Below are 23774 nucleotides of genomic sequence, written 5' to 3'. Positions count from 1 at the left end.
ATGAAATCCAAAATGGCGGAAAATCCATCATGACGGAAATTGACGCCATATGGTGCGTTGAACTCGGCTTGGTCCAAGGATGCCGAGGATACCTTGTTTTCAAAAATCGGACATACGGTTCAAAAGTTACATGCACAAATGTACTTCAAACTTTGACCCGTTGGTGGCGCTAGAGCGTGGTTAGTGCTTACATGAAACTCAGTCAAAGTAAAGTTGAGACTGTCCTTAAGCTGTGTGCAAAATTTGACAACTTTTTACCATACGGTTCTATGGGCTGCCATAGACTCCCATGGCGGAATAATAATAATAATAATAGGGAAGAAAACGTACAATCACAATAGGTGTCCTACGCAGCTTCGCTGCTTGGCCACCAATAATTAAAGCTGCAAGCAGCATTGAGGTGGCCAAGCAGAAAGTTCAGCAGTGCAGATTTGCCGTGTAACTCAATGCAGTCGCATCAGACATAAAGCATTAAGCAGTCACAGCAGGTTTCAAGCCAAAAAACCAAGGATCGGTTGAGATATAAGGTCACTTCCTGTTTGGCGAATGCTTTTGCCAGTTGTTCCAGAAAGCAAATACATTGATAAGGCATGGTCCGAAGATGGCCTGTTCCAATTTTGCTGAAGATCAGATGAAATTTGTGACCTGTGAAAACGTTTTGATGTTTCTGATTAAATCCAATATGGCGGCCGAATCAATTACGATGACATCACAAGTTGACCTGGGTCGGCCTGAGGACGTCTAACAGTATTACCAGACACCATTAGTACATTTTAATTCCAAACACATCAACAGCTGCAGGCCAAAATGCATGGTTGCTAATTGCAGCGCCCCCTAGAGGTCAAAGGTCGCCAAAATTTCTTGAGCGTCCCCCTGATCGGGTCCTGAGTCCATGCACCGAGTTTGGCTTTGATACACGCAAGGGCTGCTGAGATATGAGCTCACTTCCTGTTAGGGGCTTCGCCGCAAATTTCGATTGGCTGTTACGGGAGAACGGTTTTAGTTCCGAAGACAAAAAGTAATGCGTTAATAAAGCACGGTCCGTAGATGACGTGTGTGAAGTTTGGTGTCGATCGGACAAAAGTTGTGACCTGTGAAAACTTTTAAGTGTTTTCGATTAAATCCAAAATGGCGGAAATTCCAATATGGCGAAATTAACATCATAGGTATCGTTGATCTCGGCATGATCCAAGGAGTCCAACAGTACCAAGTTTTTGAATATCAGGCATACGGGTCCAAAGTTATGAGCAAAAACGCAATTATGCTAATTACATCGCCCCCTAGTGGCCGAGTGACACCAAATTTTTATTGCGCACTTCTGAGGGAGTGTCGAAGCGTGTGACCGAGTTTGGTCTTCGGAAGTCAAAGTGTCGCCGAGATATAAGAAAACTTCCTGTTTGGCGGCGTTGCCGCCGACTGCGATTGGCTAACGCGAAAAGTTGGCATGAACTGTCACTGGGGCAACCCACGGTATCTGCGGATATCGCAATTTCATTTCAAATAAAAACGCATCAAGAGATATGAGCAAAAACAATGTTTTGCTAATTATAGCGCCCCCTAGTGGAGAAATGACACCAGATTTTTATCGTGCACTTGGGACAGAGTCTGGAAGCGTGGTACCAAATTTGGTTTCATTGCACCAAAACGTTGCCGAGATATGAGCTCAAATGGAAAACGGCGCCTTCGCCGCCAATTTTGATTGGCTGTTACGGCCAAACGGTTTCGAATCTGAAGATTCCTTCTGATAACTTTTGTGCGCATTGGTCAGAAGACGGTCTGTGCCAATTTTCGTTAGAATCGGACAAAATTTGTGACCGCTGAAACTTTTTTCGTGTTTTTGATGAAATCCAAAATGGCGGAAAATCCATCATGACGGAAATTGACGCCATATGGTGCGTTGAACTCGGCTTGGTCCAAGGATGCCGAGGATACCTTGTTTTCAAAAATCGGACATACGGTTCAAAAGTTACATGCACAAATGTACTTCAAACTTTGACCCGTTGGTGGCGCTAGAGCGTGGTTAGTGCTTACATGAAACTCAGTCAAAGTAAAGTTGAGACTGTCCTTAAGCTGTGTGCAAAATTTCACAACTTTTTACCATACGGTTCTATGGGCTGCCATAGACTCCCATGGCGGAATAATAATAATAATAATAGGGAAGAAAACGTACAATCACAATAGGTGTCCTACGCAGCTTCGCTGCTTGGCCACCAATAATAATAATAGGGAAGAAAACGTAGAAACACAATAGGTGTCCTACGCAGCTTCGCTGCTTGGCCACCAATAATGAAAGGGTTGCGGAGATATGAGCTCACTTCCTGTTTGGTGGCTTCGCTGCCGATTTCGATGGGCTGTTACGGGCGAATGCTTTTGCCAATTGCTCCAGAAAGCAATGCATTGATAAGGCATGGTCTGAAGATGGCCTGTTCCAATTTTGGTGAAGATCAGATGAAATTTGTGACCTGTGAAAACGTTTTGATGTTTCTGATTAAATCCAATATGGCGGCCGAATCAATTACGATGACATCACAAGTTGACGTGGGTCGGCCTAAGGACGTCTAACAGTATAACCAGACACCATTAGTACATTTGAATTCCAAAGACATCAACAGCTACAGGCCAAAATGCATGGTTGCTAATTGCAGCGCCCCCTAGAGGTCATAGGTCGCCAAAATTTATTGAGCGTTCCCCTGATCGGGTCCTGAGTCCATGTACCGAGTTTGGCTTTGATACACGCAAGGGCTGCTGAGATATGAGCTCACTTCCTGTTAGGGGCTTCGCCGCAAATTTCGATTGGCTGTTACGGGAGAACGGTTTTAGTTCCGAAGACAAAAAGTAACGCATTAATGAAGCACGGTCCGTAGATGACGTGTGTGAAGTTTGGTGTCGATCGGACAAAAGTTGTGACCCGTGAAAACTTTGAAGTGTTTTCGATAAAATCCAAAATGGCGGAAATTCCAATGGGGCGAAATTAACATCATAGGTATCGTTGATCTCGGCATGATCCAAGGAGTCCAACAGTACCAAGTTTTTGAATATCAGGCATACGGGTCAAAAGTTATAAGCGAAAACGCAATTTTGCTAATTACATCGCCCCCTAGTGGCCGAATGACACCAAATTTTTATTGCGCACTTCTAGGGGAGTGTCGAAGCGTGTGACCGAGTTTGGTCTTCGGAAGTCAAAGCGTCGCCGAGATATAAGAAAACTTCCTGTTTGGCGGCGTTGCCGCCGACTGCGATTGGCTAACGCGAAAAGTCGGCATGAACTGTCACTGGGGCAACCCACGGTATCTGTGGATATCGCAATTTCATTTCAAATAAAAACGCATCAAGAGATATGAGCAAAAACAATGTTTTGCTAATTATAGCGCCCCCTAGTGGAGAAATGACACCAGATTTTTATCGTGCACTTGGGACAGAGTCTGGAAGCGTGGTACCAAATTTGGTTTCATTGCACCAAAACGTTGCCGAGATATGAGCTCAAATGGAAAACGGCGCCTTCGCCGCCAATTTTGATTGGCTGTTACGGCCAAACAGTTTCGAATCTGAAGATGACTTCTGATAACTTTTGTGCGCATTGGTCAGAAGACGGTGTGTGCCAATTTTCGTGAGAATCGGACAGAATTTGTGACCGCTGAAACTTTTTTCGTGTTTTTGATGAAATCCAAAATGGCGGAAAATCCATCATGGCCGAAATTGACGCCATATGGTGCGTTGAACCCGGCGTGGTCCAAGGATGCCGAGGATACCTTGTTTTCAAAAATCGGACATACGGTTCAAAAGTTACATGCACAAATGTACTTCAAACTTTGACCCGTTGGTGGCGCTAGAGCGTGGTTAGTGCTTACATGAAACTCAGTCAAAGTAAAGTTGAGACTGTCCTTAAGCTGTGTGCAAAATTTGACAACTTTTTACCATACGGTTCTATGGGCTGCCATAGACTCCCATGGCGGAAAAATAATAATAATAATAATAATAATAATTAAAGCTGCAAGCAGCATTGAGGTGGCCAAGCAGGAAGTTCGGCAGCGCAGATTTGCCATGTAACTCAATGCAGTCGCATCAGACATAAAGCATTAAGCAGTCACAGCAGGTTTCGAGCCAAAAAAGCCAGGATCCTGTTTGGCGAATGCTTTTGCCAGTTGTTCCAGAAAGCAAATACATCGATAAGGCATGGTCCGAAGATGGCCTGTTCCAATTTTGGTGAAGATCAGATGAAATTTGTGACCTGTGAAAATGTTTTGATGTTTCTGATTAAATCCAATATGGCGGCCGAATCAATTACGATGACATCACAAGTTGACGTGGGTCGGCCTAATGACGTCTAACAGTATAACCAGACACCATTAGTACATTTTAATTCCAAAGACATCAACAGCTACAGGCCAAAATGCATGGTTGCTAATTGCAGCGCCCCCTAGAGGTCATAGGTCGCCAAAATTTATTGAGCGTTCCCCTGATCGGGTCCTGAGTCCATGTACCGAGTTTGGCTTTGATACACGCAAGGGCTGCTGAGATATGAGCTCACTTCCTGTTAGGGGCTTCGCCGCAAATTTCGATTGGCTGTTACGGGAGAACGGTTTTAGTTCCGAAGACAAAAAGTAACGCATTAATGAAGCACGGTCCGTAGATGACGTGTGTGAAGTTTGGTGTCGATCGGACAAAAGTTGTGACCCGTGAAAACTTTGAAGTGTTTTCGATAAAATCCAAAATGGCGGAAATTCCAATGGGGCGAAATTAACATCATAGGTATCGTCGATCTCGGCATGATCCAAGGAGTCCAACAGTACCAAGTTTTTGAATATCAGGCATACGGGTCAAAAGTTATAAGCGAAAACGCAATTTTGCTAATTACATCGCCCCCTAGTGGCCGAATGACACCAAATTTTCATTGCGCACTTCTAGGGGAGTGTCGAAGCGTGTGACCGAGTTTGGTCTTCGGAAGTCAAAGCGTCGCCGAGATATAAGAAAACTTCCTGTTTGGCGGCGTTGCCGCCGACTGCGATTGGCTAACGCGAAAAGTCGGCATGAACTGTCACTGGGGCAACCCACGGTATCTGTGGATATCGTAATTTCATTTCAAATAAAAACGCATCAAGAGATATGAGCAAAAACAATGTTTTGCTAATTATAGCGCCCCCTAGTGGAGAAATGACACCAGATTTTTATCGTGCACTTGGGACAGAGTCTGGAAGCGTGGTACCAAATTTGGTTTCATTGCACCAAAACGTTGCCGAGATATGAGCTCAAATGGAAAACGGCGCCTTCGCCGCCAATTTTGATTGGCTGTTACGGCCAAACGGTTTCGAATCTGAAGATGACTTCTGATAACTTTTGTGCGCATTGGTCAGAAGACGGTGTGTGCCAATTTTCGTGAGAATCGGACAAAATTTGTGACCGCTGAAACTTTTTTCGTGTTTTTGATGAAATCCAAAATGGCGGAAAATCCATCATGGCCGAAATTGACGCCATATGGTGCGTTGAACCCGGCGTGGTCCAAGGATGCCGAGGATACCTTGTTTTCAAAAATCGGACATACGGTTCAAAAGTTACATGCACAAATGTACTTCAAACTTTGACCCGTTGGTGGCGCTAGAGCGTGGTTAGTGCTTACATGAAACTCAGTCAAAGTAAAGTTGAGACTGTCCTTAAGCTGTGTGCAAAATTTGACAACTTTTTACCATACGGTTCTATGGGCTGCCATAGACTCCCATGGCGGAAAAATAATAATAATAATAATAATAATAATAATAATAATAATAATAGGGAAGAAAACGTAGAAACACAATAGGTGTCCTACGCAGCTTCGCTGCTTGGCCACCAATTAAAGCTGCAAGCAGCATTGAGGTGGCCAAGCAGGAAGTTCGGCAGCGCAGATTTGCCATGTAACTCAATGCAGTCGCATCAGACATAAAGCATTAAGCAGTCACAGCAGGTTTCGAGCCAAAAAAGCCAGGATCCTGTTTGGCGAATGCTTTTGCCAGTTGTTCCAGAAAGCAAATACATCGATAAGGCATGGTCCGAAGATGGCCTGTTCCAATTTTGGTGAAGATCAGATGAAATTTGTGACCTGTGAAAATGTTTTGATGTTTCTGATTAAATCCAATATGGCGGCCGAATCAATTACGATGACATCACAAGTTGACGTGGGTCGGCCTAATGACGTCTAACAGTATAACCAGACACCATTAGTACATTTTAATTCCAAAGACATCAACAGCTACAGGCCAAAATGCATGGTTGCTAATTGCAGCGCCCCCTAGAGGTCATAGGTCGCCAAAATTTATTGAGCGTTCCCCTGATCGGGTCCTGAGTCCATGTACCGAGTTTGGCTTTGATACACGCAAGGGCTGCTGAGATATGAGCTCACTTCCTATTAGGGGCTTCGCCGCAAATTTCGATTGGCTGTTACGGGAGAACGGTTTTAGTTCCGAAGACAAAAAGTAACGCATTAATGAAGCACGGTCCGTAGATGACGTGTGTGAAGTTTGGTGTCGATCGGACAAAAGTTGTGACCCGTGAAAACTTTGAAGTGTTTTCGATAAAATCCAAAATGGCGGAAATTCCAATGGGGCGAAATTAACATCATAGGTATCGTCGATCTCGGCATGATCCAAGGAGTCCAACAGTACCAAGTTTTTGAATATCAGGCATACGGGTCAAAAGTTATAAGCGAAAACGCAATTTTGCTAATTACATCGCCCCCTAGTGGCCGAGTGACACCAAATTTTCATTGCGCACTTCTAGGGGAGTGTCGAAGCGTGTGACCGAGTTTGGTCTTCGGAAGTCAAAGCGTCGCCGAGATATAAGAAAACTTCCTGTTTGGCGGCGTTGCCGCCGACTGCGATTGGCTAACGCGAAAAGTCGGCATGAACTGTCACTGGGGCAACCCACGGTATCTGTGGATATCGTAATTTCATTTCAAATAAAAACGCATCAAGAGATATGAGCAAAAACAATGTTTTGCTAATTATAGCGCCCCCTAGTGGAGAAATGACACCAGATTTTTATCGTGCACTTGGGACAGAGTCTGGAAGCGTGGTACCAAATTTGGTTTCATTGCACCAAAACGTTGCCGAGATATGAGCTCAAATGGAAAACGGCGCCTTCGCCGCCAATTTTGATTGGCTGTTACGGCCAAACGGTTTCGAATCTGAAGATGACTTCTGATAACTTTTGTGCGCATTGGTCAGAAGACGGTGTGTGCCAATTTTCGTGAGAATCGGACAAAATTTGTGACCGCTGAAACTTTTTTCGTGTTTTTGATGAAATCCAAAATGGCGGAAAATCCATCATGGCCGAAATTGACGCCATATGGTGCGTTGAACCCGGCGTGGTCCAAGGATGCCGAGGATACCTTGTTTTCAAAAATCGGACATACGGTTCAAAAGTTACATGCACAAATGTACTTCAAACTTTGACCCGTTGGTGGCGCTAGAGCGTGGTTAGTGCTTACATGAAACTCAGTCAATGTAAAGTTGAGACTGTCCTTAAGCTGTGTGCAAAATTTGACAACTTTTTACCATACGGTTCTATGGGCTGCCATAGACTCCCATGGCGGAAAAATAATAATAATAATAATAATTAAAGCTGCAAGCAGCATTGAGGTGGCCAAGCAGAAAGTTCAGCAGTGCAGATTTGCCACGTAACTCAATGCAGTCGCATCAGACATAAAGCATTAAGCAGTCACAGCAGGTTTCGAGCCAAAAAAGCCAGGATCGGTTGAGATATAAGGTCACTTCCTGTTTGGCGAATGCTTTTGCCAATTGCTCCAGAAAGCAAACGCATTGATAAGACATGGTCCGAAGATGGCCTGTTCCAATTTTGGTGAAGATCAGATGAAATTTGTGACCTGTGAAAACGTTTTGATGTTTCTGATTAAATCCAATATGGCGGCCGAATCAATTACGATGACATCACAAGTTGACGCGGGTCGGCCTAAGGACGTCTAACAGTATTACCAGACACCATTAGTACATTTGAATTCCAAACACATCAACAGCTGCAGGCCAAAATGCATGGTTGCTAATTGCAGCGCCCCCTAGAGGTCAAAGGTCGCCAACATTTCTTGAGCGTCCCCCTGATCGGGTCCTGAGTCCATGCACCGAGTTTGGCTCTGATACACGCAAGGGCTGCTGAGATATGAGCTCACTTCCTGTTAGGGGCTTCGCCGCAAATTTCGATTGGCTGTTACGGGCGAACGGTTTTAGTTCCGAAGACAAAAAGTAACGCATTAATGAAGCACGGTCCGTAGATGACGTGTGTGAAGTTTGGTGTCGATCGGACAAAAGTTGTGACCCGTGAAAACTTTTAAGTGTTTTTGATTAAATCCAAAATGGCGGAAATTCCAATGGGGCGAAATTAACATCATAGGTATCGTCGATCTCGGCATGATCCAAGGAGTCCAACAGTACCAAGTTTTTGAATATCAGGCATACGGGTCAAAAGTTATGAGGAAAAACGCAATTTTGCTAATTACATCGCCCCCTAGTGGCCGAATGACACCAAATTTTTATTGCGCACTTCTAGGGGAGTGTCGAAGCCCGTGACCGAGTTTGGTCTTCGGAAGTCAAAGCGTCGCCGAGATATAAGAAAACTTCCTGTTTGGCGGCGTTGCCGGCGACTGCGATTGGCTAACGCGAAAAGTTGGCATGAACTGTCACTGGGGCAACCCACGGTATGTGCGGATATCGCAATTTCATTTCAAATAAAAACGCATCAAGAGATATGAGCAAAAACAATGTTTTGCTAATTATAGCGCCCCCTAGTGGAGAAATGACACCAGATTTTTATCGTGCACTTGGGACAGAGTCTGGAAGCGTGGTACCAAATTTGGTTTCATTGCACCAAAACGTTGCCGAGATAAGAGCTCAAATGGAAAACGGCGCCTTCGCCGCCAATTTTGATTGGCTGTTACGGCCAAACGGTTTCGAATCTGAAGATTCCTTCTGATAACTTTTGTGCGCATTGGTCAGAAGACGGTCTGTGCCAATTTTCGTGAGAATCGGACAAAATTTGTGACCGCTGAAACTTTTTTCGTGTTTTTGATGAAATCCAAAATGGCTGAAAATCCATCATGACGGAAATTGACGCCATATGGTGCGTTGAACTCGGCTTGGTCCAAGGATGCCGAGGATACCTTGTTTTCAAAAATCGGACATACGGTTCAAAAGTTACATGCACAAATGTACTTCAAACTTTGACCCGTTGGTGGCGCTAGAGCGTGGTTAGTGCTTACATGAAACTCAGTCAAAGTAATGTTGAGACTGTCCTTAAGCTGTGTGCAAAATTTGACAACTTTTTACCATACGGTTCTATGGGCTGCCATAGACTCCCATGGCGGAATAATAATAATAATAATAGGGAAGAAAACGTACAAACACAATAGGTGTCCTACGCAGCTTCGCTGCTTGGCCACCAATAATAATAATAATTAAAGCTGCAAGCAGCATTGAGGTGGCCAAGCAGAAAGTTCAGCAGTGCAGATTTGCCACGTAACTCAATGCAGTCGCATCAGACATAAAGCATTAAGCAGTCACAGCAGGTTTCGAGCCAAAAAAGCCAGGATCGGTTGAGATATAAGGTCACTTCCTGTTTGGCGAATGCTTTTGCCAATTGCTCCAGAAAGCAAACGCATTGATAAGACATGGTCCGAAGATGGCCTGTTCCAATTTTGGTGAAGATCAGATGAAATTTGTGACCTGTGAAAACGTTTTGATGTTTCTGATTAAATCCAATATGGCGGCCGAATCAATTACGATGACATCACAAGTTGACGCGGGTCGGCCTAAGGACGTCTAACAGTATTACCAGACACCATTAGTACATTTGAATTCCAAACACATCAACAGCTGCAGGCCAAAATGCATGGTTGCTAATTGCAGCGCCCCCTAGAGGTCAAAGGTCGCCAACATTTCTTGAGCGTCCCCCTGATCGGGTCCTGAGTCCATGCACCGAGTTTGGCTCTGATACACGCAAGGGCTGCTGAGATATGAGCTCACTTCCTGTTAGGGGCTTCGCCGCAAATTTCGATTGGCTGTTACGGGCGAACGGTTTTAGTTCCGAAGACAAAAAGTAACGCATTAATGTAGCACGGTCCGTAGATGACGTGTGTGAAGTTTGGTGTCGATCGGACAAAAGTTGTGACCCGTGAAAACTTTGAAGTGTTTTTGATTAAATCCAAAATGGCGGAAATTCCAATGGGGCGAAATTAACATCATAGGTATCGTCGATCTCGGCATGATCCAAGGAGTCCAACAGTACCAAGTTTTTGAATATCAGGCATACGGGTCAAAAGTTATGAGGAAAAACGCAATTTTGCTAATTACATCGCCCCCTAGTGGCCGAATGACACCAAATTTTTATTGCGCACTTCTAGGGGAGTGTCGAAGCCCGTGACCGAGTTTGGTCTTCGGAAGTCAAAGCGTCGCCGAGATATAAGAAAACTTCCTGTTTGGCGGCGTTGCCGGCGACTGCGATTGGCTAACGCGAAAAGTTGGCATGAACTGTCACTGGGGCAACCCACGGTATGTGCGGATATCGCAATTTCATTTCAAATAAAAACGCATCAAGAGATATGAGCAAAAACAATGTTTTGCTAATTATAGCGCCCCCTAGTGGAGAAATGACACCAGATTTTTATCGTGCACTTGGGACAGAGTCTGGAAGCGTGGTACCAAATTTGGTTTCATTGCACCAAAACGTTGCCGAGATAAGAGCTCAAATGGAAAACGGCGCCTTCGCCGCCAATTTTGATTGGCTGTTACGGCCAAACGGTTTCGAATCTGAAGATTCCTTCTGATAACTTTTGTGCGCATTGGTCAGAAGACGGTCTGTGCCAATTTTCGTGAGAATCGGACAAAATTTGTGACCGCTGAAACTTTTTTCGTGTTTTTGATGAAATCCAAAATGGCGGAAAATCCATCATGACGGAAATTGACGCCATATGGTGCGTTGAACTCGGCTTGGTCCAAGGATGCCGAGGATACCTTGTTTTCAAAAATCGGACATACGGTTCAAAAGTTACATGCACAAATGTACTTCAAACTTTGACCCGTTGGTGGCGCTAGAGCGTGGTTAGTGCTTACATGAAACTCAGTCAAAGTAATGTTGAGACTGTCCTTAAGCTGTGTGCAAAATTTGACAACTTTTTACCATACGGTTCTATGGGCTGCCATAGACTCCCATGGCGGAATAATAATAATAATAATAGGGAAGAAAACGTACAAACACAATAGGTGTCCTACGCAGCTTCGCTGCTTGGCCACCAATAATAGGGAAGAAAACGTAGAAACACAATAGGTGTCCTACGCAGCTTCGCTGCTTGGCCACCAATAATAATAATAATAATAGGGAAGAAAACGTAGAAACACAATAGGTGTCCTACGCAGCTTCGCTGCTTGGCCACCAATAATAATAATAATAGGGAAGAAAACGTAGAAACACAATAGGTGTCCTACGCAGCTTCGCTGCTTGGCCACCAATAAATAAGTTTTACAATTCATGTGGACAAATATGTGTGCAAAACACTACTTTTTGTTCCGCAGATCTGGTGTTAATGAATTTATGTCTTTTTTGCAGAGTTCTGGTCAAATAGCGTGCTAACATTATTTTAGAAACCTTAACTTTCTGTACACAGAGCCTGTCAGCACATTTCAATGAGCCGAATAGCTGGCTCAGGTGCAATGCATCGTGGTACATGGCGGCAGTACAATATGGCAGTGTGAGAACTCCGCGTCTCTGCTTTCTCTGTCAACACTGCAGGCACGGAGGAATTTAACGTGACTAAATTACCATCAACACTAATGACCACATAAGAATTGGAAAATCTGGCTATTAGGATGGTCTGTCACTAGGCTGACCTACTAAATCAAACTGGAGACGTGCAGTAAAAAGAGGACAGACTAAGAAAACAAGTGGGAGACCCGCACGGGCCGTGACGACACATCGCCCTCTGGGAGTTGCTTACCCCACATAATGGCAGGAAAATCTCTCAATGTCATCATTTCCCCCTCAGCCAGGCCAGGAACTGGGTCAGACACACTCACTGACAGATAGACGGGCCCCCGGGAGGCTCAAGAAACAGGTACGGAAAGGGAAACTAATGTCCACGAGAGGCATGGAGGGATACAAGTGAAACAGAGAACTCATTATGAACTTAATGCCTCCAAGAAATGTGTGCTTATGTGTGTTCTGTCCATTCAAGCCGTCTAAATCCAGAAGTAACTGGGTCAGTGTCAACATACTTGAACTCTCATGCTGTAGGAGGATGCTGACAATGGAGAATAATTACCTTTTCAGAATGCAAGGTATTGAAACAGGAGCTCTTATCAGCGGCAAAGGCAAAATAGCAAAGTCTTCTCAAAGTCCTGATAAAATATTTTATTAATAAACTGCAGTAGCGGTCGTTATAGCTGCAGCCCAGCAACTGACGCCGACTTCCAGCTGCTACCGGAGCAATATCACTTTCTAAGTTATACTGAAGCTAAGAAGTTCTAATTTTAGAGGCGGTAACGAGGTGCCGATGAGCAATTAATTCCCGAGCAGAACAAATTAGCAATTTTCTTCCGTCCATGCATCATTGATCGAGTGAATTAGTCCAAACGGAGTCAAGTTTTAATCAAATGAGGACCTATCGACAATTTTCTCCTCCGTGCCATGCAAACTCAGTGCACCGCAAGACCACAGCCTGTGGCTTCAGCAGCAACATGTTTCACGCCTCCTTTTCGATCCTCAGGGACAAAACGAGGAAGTCCTCTAACCAGAAGCTTGATTCTAGATAAGAGCGGCGCATTTGAGACAATCCCAGCTGCGGCTTGGGCAGCATAAATAATTCAATGATTCCTCTGCTCGTCATCTCCGTGTCCCTCCCTGAACAAACTTTGCATAATACAGTATCTGTTTGCACGTGTGTGTGTTTAAGAAAGAGCGAGGGAAACGGAGGAGAATGTTTGCCCATATTTGTTCATTTGTGTGCGTTCTGCAAACAGCCTATAAAACACAAGTGAATGGCTCTCCCAGGAACTGCTGTCGTGGGCTGGGCACTGTGACACTGGCCTGTTGTTCGGTTTCCTTAAGAGAAGAAAACACTAGTGGCACTGAACTTTTCCATAGCACATTAATGGCTATTTATTGTCTAAACCCACTAATGCATCCGCTATAACCAGAAGCTGCTGCTGCTGCTGCTGCTGTCTGGTTTACCAGATCCTGGAAGCTATGAATGCTTTCAGCTTTATTATTTCGCTGCTTCGACCAACATAGCACCTCACGCTGAACAGCATGTGTTCTCTGCAGAGTCCACTAAGTTTATGACAGGTAATTATCAAATTTAACTGGGATGCTAGGCAGATTTTCCATTACTGTGCAACTTTACGTGTACTTAAAACTGAAAAAACACAAACTTCTCTTTGTAATTCATTATGAAGCAAAGAACAATATGTAATATAAGAGTATTATATGTAAAGAATGAATGCTAATTTGTGTTATTCAAAGGAAGAAGAGAGTTTGTCAGGGAAACAGGTCGTTTGTGGTTTCTGTGGTATTTTTGCGTTTAAGCAAAGAACATCTAAGGTGTTCAGACTGGTCATACGTGATAATGTCACTAAGACAATTACATTAAACTAGCAAACCTTTTATTAATATTATTATTATAATAAATGAGAATTTATTCCAAGATATTTTCACAGTAGCTATAGAAAAACATTTTTACTTTAGCATTATCCATCATCCACTGCTGTCTTGCCACCGCTTCTGTCAGACTCCACACGGGGAAGCCCTGAAGCAAGATTCCTTCTTCTCCAGCTGAGAAGCTCTGTAATACTCCCGCAGGTGGCAAGAAGTCAGCGCTTTCTGACAAACTTTATTTCACTCCTGACGAGAGTGAAAACTTTTTCATGGGTCAAAGTAGCGTGTGTGTGTGAGAGAGAGAGAGAGGCAGCTTTAGACCATTATGGTAACATAAATATGGTTAAAGGGCGACATTTTTTGACAGCCACCCGCAGAAACCTGGGTTTTTATCCTGTCACGCACGCCAACAAACACAAATGCCAATGTTTACATGGGAGGACAGTGTGGCATCTTTGTTGCTTAAATAGCAGCACGGTTTATGGGAGGAGGAGGGGGAGGGGGATGTGGGAGGAAAGCATCCGTCTCCACCTGTGTTTTGCCCCATTTCCTACAGGCAGCTGAAACAAGGTCCCATTTAAAGAGGCATATACTTACACCGATCAGGCATAACATTATGACCACCTTCCTAATATTGTGTAGGTCTCTCTTGCGCCTCCAAAACGGTTGTGACTCATCAGAGGATGGACACGAGCCTTCTGAGGATGTCCTGTGGTGTCTGACAACAGGATGTTGTTAGTGGGGGGCCTTTGGGTCCTATGAGTTAAGGGAAGGGGCCTCTGTGGATCATCCCACAGATACTTGATCAGTTTGGGATCTAATGAATTTGGAGGCCAGGTCAACACCTTGTGCTGCTTTTCATGTTTTTTTAGCTGCATCCTGCTTTGGATGGCTCTCATTGCTATGGGGTGGGGGTGCCTAGTCTGGTCTAGGTGGGTGGTATATGTCTAAGTAACATCCACATGAATGCCAGGTCCAAAAGTTTCCCAGCAGAACGTTAAATTGTCACAAATTGGTCAATGTTATTTATTTTACCTGTCAGTGGTTTTAATGTTGTGGCTGATAGGTGTATATGTCTACACTGGTACTGAGCATATTCCAAAAATAATCCAAACTGAAGATGTCAAAAGAATTGGCATCAGTTAAAGTTCCCTTGTCTTGAATGCAGCTTGTCTTGAATAATTACCAGAGTTAGCTGCACATTTTAATGCTACTTTAGCATTCTGCTTCTTTTCCAAGAAGACCTGTCATATGAAAGCTGGCTTAAGTCTACAGGCAAAAAAATTTATTTAAAAACATACCTTTCCCTACCACAGACACATTTGTCTAATAAAAACAACCTAGTGAATACTGAGGCAGTACTGTTCAGGTGTTTCCGTGAACATGCATATGTATGGCGCAAATACGGGTCGCGTGATTTAAAACCCACAGGATTAATGTCATCCCGACGTATTTATTTAAAAAATATAGTCCGAGGCACTTGCCAAATGTTTACCCTGTGAGTGGAGTGACCAGACTGTACATCACACAATGAAAACCCACACAGTGCCGCACCGCAGCCTCCTCGCCGGTTACTCACACTCACAGATGCTAAAGCCATTGGTGCTTCAGACAGAGAGCAGAGGCTGTTTGCAGACGGCGAGGACAAACACGCGTTTTATTTTTGTTCGCTCCGCCGTGCTTCAACAATATGCTAATGTCTGCTTTTTCCATTGGCGGACTCCTACGCTGCAATAAGGCCAAAATCTACAGCCCACTTAACTGTGTCAAGAGCTATAAAAAGGCTCAGAGTCAAACTGTGATGTGCATATGCATAAGATAGAGGAAGAAATGAGGGAAGAAGAAGACGAGAGAGAAAGATGGGACAAAAAGAGGGAAAGGAAATCTAATTTCGGTTTTATCTTTTTTTCATATGTACTGCCGCAGCAAGGTTAATTCTATCTGGAAGAACAAATCAAATTCTGGTTTCTGTTTCTCCTTGAACAGCTGTTACACTTTTTCATAATGACAAAGCTAAGTTTTGATATTATATAACCTAATAGTTAAACACGTGCCGATCATATGAAATTGTTCCATAACTAGAAATTCAGACGGCACCACAATTTGCAGGGCGGGAACGATTTGCATTATAATGATGGAGATTAAGGGATGAAGTCTCTGGTCGTTGGTCGAACAAATGCCCGTGTTACTTTCTCAAGGAGAAAAGTGCTACAGCAGTAGCCTTCAAACTCAGAGTCTGCACCAAACTAATCGACACCATGTCGAAGAAGTCATACGTGTGTGGCTGCAGCTTGTTCACAAAAACAGTCAGCCTATGAATGCACCATCATTTGGGACGGTGTACGCCGTTCAGCACCGAGTCTGATGTAATCATTTTAGTATAAATCATTTAGGATAATATTACATGATATGGTCCATGTACTAGAATTTTATGTTTATTTATAATCCACTTATGCAACTAAGGTAGGGCACTCACTGCACTGTGGCTAAATCTGGATATATCATGGATAATATTACATTCTCTCCACCCCAACTAATCTATTGCCATACCTATCTAAATATCTATTGCTTTTCTGTCTGTGTTTTACCAACTTTCAAGATGAAATAATGATTGATTCATCAGCGCGATAGTCTCTTTAAAGGGGAACTACTGTTTTTCACAACCTGGACCTTATTTCTGGCATAAAATACGATTGTTTACTCACCCATATAACTCTTGTGTCATTTGCACTCGTTTGCTACTGCTAGTTTTTTGCAACATGGCTGAAAATTTTTCAGATTCTGAGGTTGTGGATGAACCATAGCAGTAGCAAATTACAGGTAAACAAGCCGACAGACAAAGCCGATAACACAAAAGTTATATGGGTGAGTAAACGATCGTATTTTATGCCAGAAATAAGGTCCAGGTTGTAAAAAACAGTTTTCCTTTAAGACTCACTCAGCAAATGCAGTCCAAGTTCCATGTGGCTGCTACGGTTTTTAAACAATAAATTGAGCTCAAAGGTGATGATAATCCTCATTCTGATTCTATTGTCATGACCGTATGACATCAGAAAACATCAACAGCGTGCCCTCACTTGTACTGCTGGTGATCCTTGGTGCTGCGCGTCTTGGCCATGAAGCGCTCGGCCAGTTTCTCCAGGTTTCTGGAGTACTCCATCTCAATCTCCGACTTCTTCCTGAAGAAGTCCTGAAGGTCCTGCAGGAGCTGGACCCGCATTTCCGTCTGCTGGTCCAGACATTTCTGCTGCTCCACCAACTGGGCCCTGATCTCTGAAGAGACGAGAGAAGAAAACGAATATTAGATTAGGATGGAAAAAAAAAAACTTTAAGGGTGAGAAGTTAGGGAACCTGTTAAGAGTTAAAAAAGAAGAAGGAAACATCTTTGAACAGAAGACAACCAGGCAAAAATTCTTGATTTTCATGGTTTAGTCTGGATGAGTCATGGACATAAACGCACCACAAATCAGTGCATGTTCAAATTTTAAAATCTAGCAGTTAACTTTTGAGGTTTGCGACCTGACTTAACAAATCAGGATGCAAACATATAGTACATCTGAAATCTGCTGAGTACCATTAGATGACCCAGTGCAGCTTATTATCCTTTGGTTATGGGTCTTCTGAACGCTTGTAGAGATACGAGGTTAGCAACACTGGTCTCAGGTGTTTCATTAAGGCGGAGAATAACTGCAGGATGAATGCAACCTGACTCCAATCACATCCTGAGTTTATAGCACACGCACAGATACACACAGATACACACAGATACATGCACCCTCATCAGTGCCTGTGACTGAAAACCAAATCCACAGAGGAAACCAAAAGGGCAACAGCAGGCCCCACTTAAACAAGTTGTATGTGGAGGTAAATTACCCTCTAAGGTCTTTTCTGAGGAATCACGCCTGTCAGGAGTGCCCCTCATTTAAATTTACATCCTCAACAGGACGACTGGGATCTAACACACACACAAGTACATTTTCACGTGAGTGCAGCCACACACACAAATTGTTTCCTCTGTGAGCGCCGTCTCGCCAGGGCCATGTATAATGGATTTCTCCTAATGGAAGGTACCCTGGGCCAGACATCTTCAGCAGAGGAGGCAGATTAATGAGGTGATTTAGAGCCGCGCGGACACCGGTGGAGAGGGGGTACGTAGCGATTCCTCATTTTAAATGCTAAGGATGCAACGTACTTCCACAAACAATTTGTATAATTCGCTGCAAAAAACCAGGTGTCATTATATAAAGATGACAGCTGAAGGTCTTACTGGCGGTTTCTGGGCACACTAACAAAATAGCAGCACAGAATAAAGTCCCAGTATATAAACATCAAATTCTCAACAGAGGAATAACCTGAAAATAAGGATCTGCCAGCTCTGATCTATTTGAGCTTGGTGTGCCAATTCTTGAAGCCATAGGAGATCTTCGTGAAGCTACACCCTCCTGATGATACTGTTATCCAAAAATATGAGGACACCTTCATCATTTTACTTGCTGGCTGCACAAATTAATTAGGAGAAAGGGCTGCCAATAAATGGAGCATATTTAAAGCCAAGAAAAGGCCCATTGTCATATGGCTCGGGATGCTACACATATACACACAAAACAACTTCTGCAGTAGGAACAATCAACAATGGAATAAATGCTTTGCACTGCAACGTAGATCTAATTGTAAAGCTGTTTCAGTCTAATTGCCCATTGCCTGGATCATCCGTTGATCAGGCATCACGATCTCCCCAGTGAAACTTTCGGTTCATTTTATCTACAAATGCAAGAATAGTGATGGTGATCGAGGTTCAGATCAGGCTTAGATCTTTTCTTGAGGGAAAAAAATATATATGCAGTGCAGGAATAATCAGGTGCTTTATTGTTTACATGTAAAATGAGCGGGTGGGCTTCAGTCCAGTGGTTATAACACTGTATGTACAGAAAGTTATTTTATTCGTTTATTTAAATTGACTTAAAATTCTATTTTAATACAACAAAATACAGGTAATCTTATAACATTCACGTCCAGTTCCACTATATCACGTCATATTAAAGCAACAGCCTTTTGTACGTTGTCCTAACTTGAACAGCAGGCTATAAGCTTTTATAATATTCCTGAAATTTCCATTGTATAGTTGTTTAGGGTCTGACAGTAGCTGGGAAATACTTTACCAACTTTACCACATTAAGTAATTTTACCATTTTGTGTATGAATGTCTAACTTGCTGACAAATTTCCTACTTGCTGTATAAAACCTGTGAAGTAGTCTAATTGTGACTCACAGCACTTCCTGGCATACGACTCGTCTGGTAGTTTTCTCTCCATTTGTGATAACAGCGGCAGGAAAATGTATTTTTATTTATTCGAGAGCTTTTGTAGTTATCGCCACTTGAACAAGTGACTTATATAAACCAGAGCCGATGGAACGGCACAGCGAAACACATCCTTGGCCGAGAATTTCTAGTCTACTTCTGTTTTCATGAGTGTATTCATTAAGCAGCAAAGTGGACTAAAAGAAAACAATTAGACGGCAACAACTTCCTTTGTAAAAAAAAAAAAAAAGGGACAAAAGATCCCTAAGAGCCTTTACAGGAGACCATCAATAGTTCAGTCAATCAAGATACTTAATGGCCAATCAGCCGCTGACTCAGTTACAAAGCCGCCGGTTAAAGTGAGGGTGAGAGCTGCGTGTGTGTGTTTTAGTGTGTACGGACACGTTTTCTTAATGCAGTAATCAAATTAGGGCTTTGCTCCATTAATCTGAATTAAAGGCTCTTGCAGTTCTGATAGATTAAAGATTTACACTGAGTCTATTGGAAACTGTTGACTATGTTTGGCTTTTTTCACGTAGCGGCTACGTCTTTGAGGCACTCGTGAAGAAATAAACCACTTAGACACAGAGGGAACACAGCAGTGCTATATCTGAATAAATGCTTATCATGGCAGTAAAACTCTCAACCACAGAGAACCACTAACACCGCAAATGAGGACGGTGGGATTTCAACAGCAAAACAGAAGCTTGAAATCACCAAGAACTGAAAACTATATATAAATATCAAGACTAACCTGGTGGTAACCGTTACCACCAAGGAGCACTAAGATAGGAGGTTGGTTTTAAATGTGACTGAACTGACGTCCAACAGGTTTTTCTGATGAACGGGTAAATGATGCAATGGCTTCCATCTCCAGAGGATGTGGGGATTAAAACAAAGCTACCATGGCACCGACACAAGGAAAGAGTGGAGTGGATCATTTAACACAATTACACTCATGACCGCACACGGAAACTCATTAAATCGTTCTTTTTCCGAGTCAAGCATTGGGCACGGTAGTACGGAGGAGTTGACGTGTCGGGAAATTAATACAAAAAAACGCCACCACCTGTTGAAGAAAATGACAGGTCTGGAACTAAGATGTACTGCAGACTCACATTTGAGAGCATTCAACAGTGAAAAGTCACACAAGGGATACGACCACAGCTACGCAGATAAATCTGAAAATGCATCTCTTCTTCCTCAATTTTGGCTTTTTTCCTCCACATGGGGCTGGTGTTTTTCAAACCAAAATCACTGCTTTTTAAAAACTGCTCTCCATATGTGGGCCACCCACGTGGTAGTCATCTCCCTATGATTGCTGGTGTTGAACTTCAGCGTAGTCCTCATGCGACGCAGCTCTTGTAATTTAGCCGTGTTTCTGTTAATGCTGTCAGATGCAGTCATGAGGTAGTCATTTTATATACTTATAAAGTCAGAGATGTGTGTCAATTACACTGTGGGACCAAAGCACAATAAGTCTATCTGTGGTGAAATCTATAGTGTCTGTTCAGACTTTGTATTAAGATCTGATGTGGCTGATCCGATCATGTTAAAAGACAGGTGTGAACGCACCCAGGATGCATTGAGGTCACATTTGACCTCAACCCTAGCCCCTAACCCTGACCACATTCAGAGGTGTCGCATGTGTCTGCGTTCTTTAGGTCGTGTCAATGCAGTGCATCCTCGGTTACATTAAAGATCGCCTATACTCAACAGGGGTGCTCCTGCATCAGTGGAGTCTTGCCCGATTAATTCAAAAAAAACATACAACAGCTATTATAAATGATTGCCCGTAAAAGAAAAAAGCCCCGTTTGTGAAGTCTATTCATTGGTAATGTGAGCCCTTTAAAATATTCTGCCCTTGTAGCTGTTAACCAGCTAAAAAGGAATAAATCTAAGCACAAATGAAAGTGTTTAATATGAGTACATAAGTGTGATTCTGGTGTTAATCATTGATGCGGCCATGTTGATGTATGAGGAGCCAAGTGTGGTTAGGTTATGTATTTCCCTGAATCCTTAGTGTCCTCGGAAACTACAGAGATAGAACTACATAGATCAGTAAATAATAACTTGTAATATTTTACTGCGCCTGCCCAGATGATGTCGGGGTTTATTTGCATAGAGAGAGCAAAACTGAGATCAGATTTGGAAGAGATATATGTTAATGCCAAGCCTGAACACGCATAGTTAACGCTGGTCGCTTGAGTTCGGACAGCCCAGATCGGATCCTAATGGCTGGTCTGAACAGGGCCTTAAACTTCAGTGATGTAAGAGGTGCACGGCAGGCAAAGGACACACCTCACTAACGTCAATGTGACTAGCAGATGACAGATTGTCTGGCTGAGTAGAAAATAAATGTTAATGACACTTTTGAGTGTCACTTTTGAGAAGTACGGCCAACTTAACTGTAGTTTTACGCCAATAATGCATTATATACGGAGAACAGAAACATGAGAGAGAGATGGAAAATTAACTAATCCCATAGGCAAATATTTGAAGCAAATGTCTAAGTCACGCTGGTGTTGGGTGTCAGTCAAACATCTCCCTTTGATCGTACTCGGGCTTTACCCCCATGATAAGAGCAATGCCAGCTGTCTGACTGGTTTCTTACAAAGCTAACACCACCGACCGAGACTGACACACGGGACTTTGAACGTCTTTAAAAATGTACCCACTGTAATCCAAAGTTTTTCTCAAACCATAACCACCTTACTGTCACTGAGATTCTCTTCGCCATTACATGGTACATTCCTGCCATTCTGAGGTCATCTGTATGGTAAACACGTGTGGAGGCCCTCAGTGTCGAGGGATCTGGGTATGGAGGGGGTGGGGGGTGTCTGTTGTGGGGACATCAAAGCTCTCTGTGATCCCTTTCAAACTACAGAGCTGAGGGGAGATGAGAGCACCTGTGCACTGTCTTGAGAAGCTACTCTGCGGGAAACGGGGACAGAATAATGTTGCTGAAAAATAACAAAAGTCTGTCATCCAATCTCTCTCTGTGTGTACCTATCTAGAGAGCAAACAATCTACAAAGCTCTGCGAGCTTTTATAGCTATATCCAGGTACATGCTGGCATAATTGGACAGAAGCTTGCAGAATTAAAGCACGGCCTATAAAGTTGTCAGCAACAAATTCAGCTGACTGATGGACATCCAGTCAGTGTGGCCAAGAATGGTGTCGATATGGACAATGAGAGAGAGAGAGAGAGCTATTCGGTCTTTGTGGTTGGTCAGTTTGGACCAAAGACCTTTTGTTTCCGAACTGGACGTTATCCAATTTTTCCTTTGGAGGCCACATCACAAACTTCCCATAACCCCATTCATGGCAGCGAATATGTCCAAAGCTGCAGTTCAGAATGGCTCCTGATTTGCCAGATAGGTCTGCTCTATTGTCAAAGAAAGTGCCTTGTAAGCAGGACGGGGATGACACCCCCGAGAGACAAACTGGGCTTTAGTAAAAGCCACTCAGCCACTGACAGAGAGCCAGAGAGATAACATTTTTTGTTCTCTCTTGACCCCAGCACTATGCTCTCTCTTGATGCTCCCAATTAAATTGAAAATGCATCTGATACATTTGCTGCAAGGAGGAATGTATTCCTCTTTGGGTACCACAACAGGCTATAAACTAGGAGAGTTTCTCCTAGTTGATTACAGTTTCCACCCACAGCTATCTGGGACATGACGTACCCACATCAGTCCCAGGGCTGCACTTCCACATGCAGACTGGCTCATCAGCAGCACCTGAAATAGCTGCTGAGGCCTGAGGAGAGATGATACAGGAGGGTGCCCGGCCCCGCCATCTGCTTCAGATCTAGAGTTTGGGACTGGGGGAGTTGTCTGTGCCTCTTCTGGAGGCTGGATACAAGACAGGATAAATACCATCAAAGGTAATTACGAAACGGCACATCAGTTTTTAACCGAGCACAAGCTTTCAATTACAGCTGGAGCGGGATCAAATGGCAGAAAGCGCTAGTGTGTGCAGCATATACACTTCTGACATTTTTCATAATCTAACAAGGCCCTAGCATCATGTTTCTTTGATAGATACGTAACATGAGGCTAAAATTATACAAAAAGTAGTTTTATCCAAGCAACGAGATTGATACAAGATGTTGCCTACCACTGTGTTCGTTTTCACCGAGCGTGACTCACCATGCCTCAAGTTTTTTTTCCTTATGATCTGGTGTTGGGTCTGGTTTACCTTCAAATGACTGCACAGACTACATAGTCATATGCATTCATGCTTGTAACAAAAGTAATGTTAACCATGTGACAAGTGTTGTAATATATATCAAAGTAAAAAGGAAAAAAAAAAGAGTAAATAGGAATGGGCATGATTGCACCACACACATGGAACACATCTGTGCCATGAAGCTACCAGCGCTATCTGCACAGTCCCTGTCCAACAGATTCCCAGGCGCTCTTGTTTGGATGTCGTATGCACCACTGTAATCATCTCGGCCGTCGACCTTTCATCTTTCCTCTCTTTTCCTCTGCCTTCTGTGTGAACCAAACGCCTGCAGTGAATCTCGACTAGCCCTGCTCCACTCGTCCATGGTGTGGACCAAACGCTAAGTTGACCATCGTCATGCTTGCTGTGGCACCCACCAAAAAGTGTCCCCGATGGGCAAGGCCTATACATTTGACACCCTGACTCATGACACGTATTGTGCAATGACTATATTTAGCCACACAGTATTGTCATGAATCAGATGACTTCAATCGGTTGGTTTGACCAGTAAGAAATTCATCATGTGCTTGGTATGTCAGACATGGTCAGAGCCAACCACCTCTGTCTTCCATCTGGGCATGACTGCTGGCGTATGTTAGCGTGTGGTTGTTCTCTCAGA

General features: G+C 43.5%; 1 protein-coding gene across 3 annotated transcripts in view; it reads right to left on the bottom strand.

The window, feature by feature from the left end:
• The window catches only part of srgap1a (SLIT-ROBO Rho GTPase activating protein 1a), a 109363-nt gene that overhangs the window by 63857 nt on the left and 21732 nt on the right, over nt 1-23774 (bottom strand). For all 3 annotated transcript variants that reach the window (XM_084556068.1, XM_084556069.1, XM_084556070.1), the window contains exon 2: nt 16701-16896. In XM_084556068.1, coding sequence (XP_084412194.1) covers nt 16701-16896 — 196 coding nt within the window. The remainder of the gene's footprint in view (nt 1-16700; nt 16897-23774) is intronic.

Source organism: Chelon labrosus (genome assembly GCF_963514085.1).
Source record: "Chelon labrosus genome assembly, chromosome: 11".
Classification (NCBI taxonomy): Eukaryota; Metazoa; Chordata; class Actinopteri; order Mugiliformes; family Mugilidae; genus Chelon; species Chelon labrosus.
Note: the sequence above shows the minus strand (reverse complement) of the source record. Positions and strands in the feature narration are given on the sequence as shown.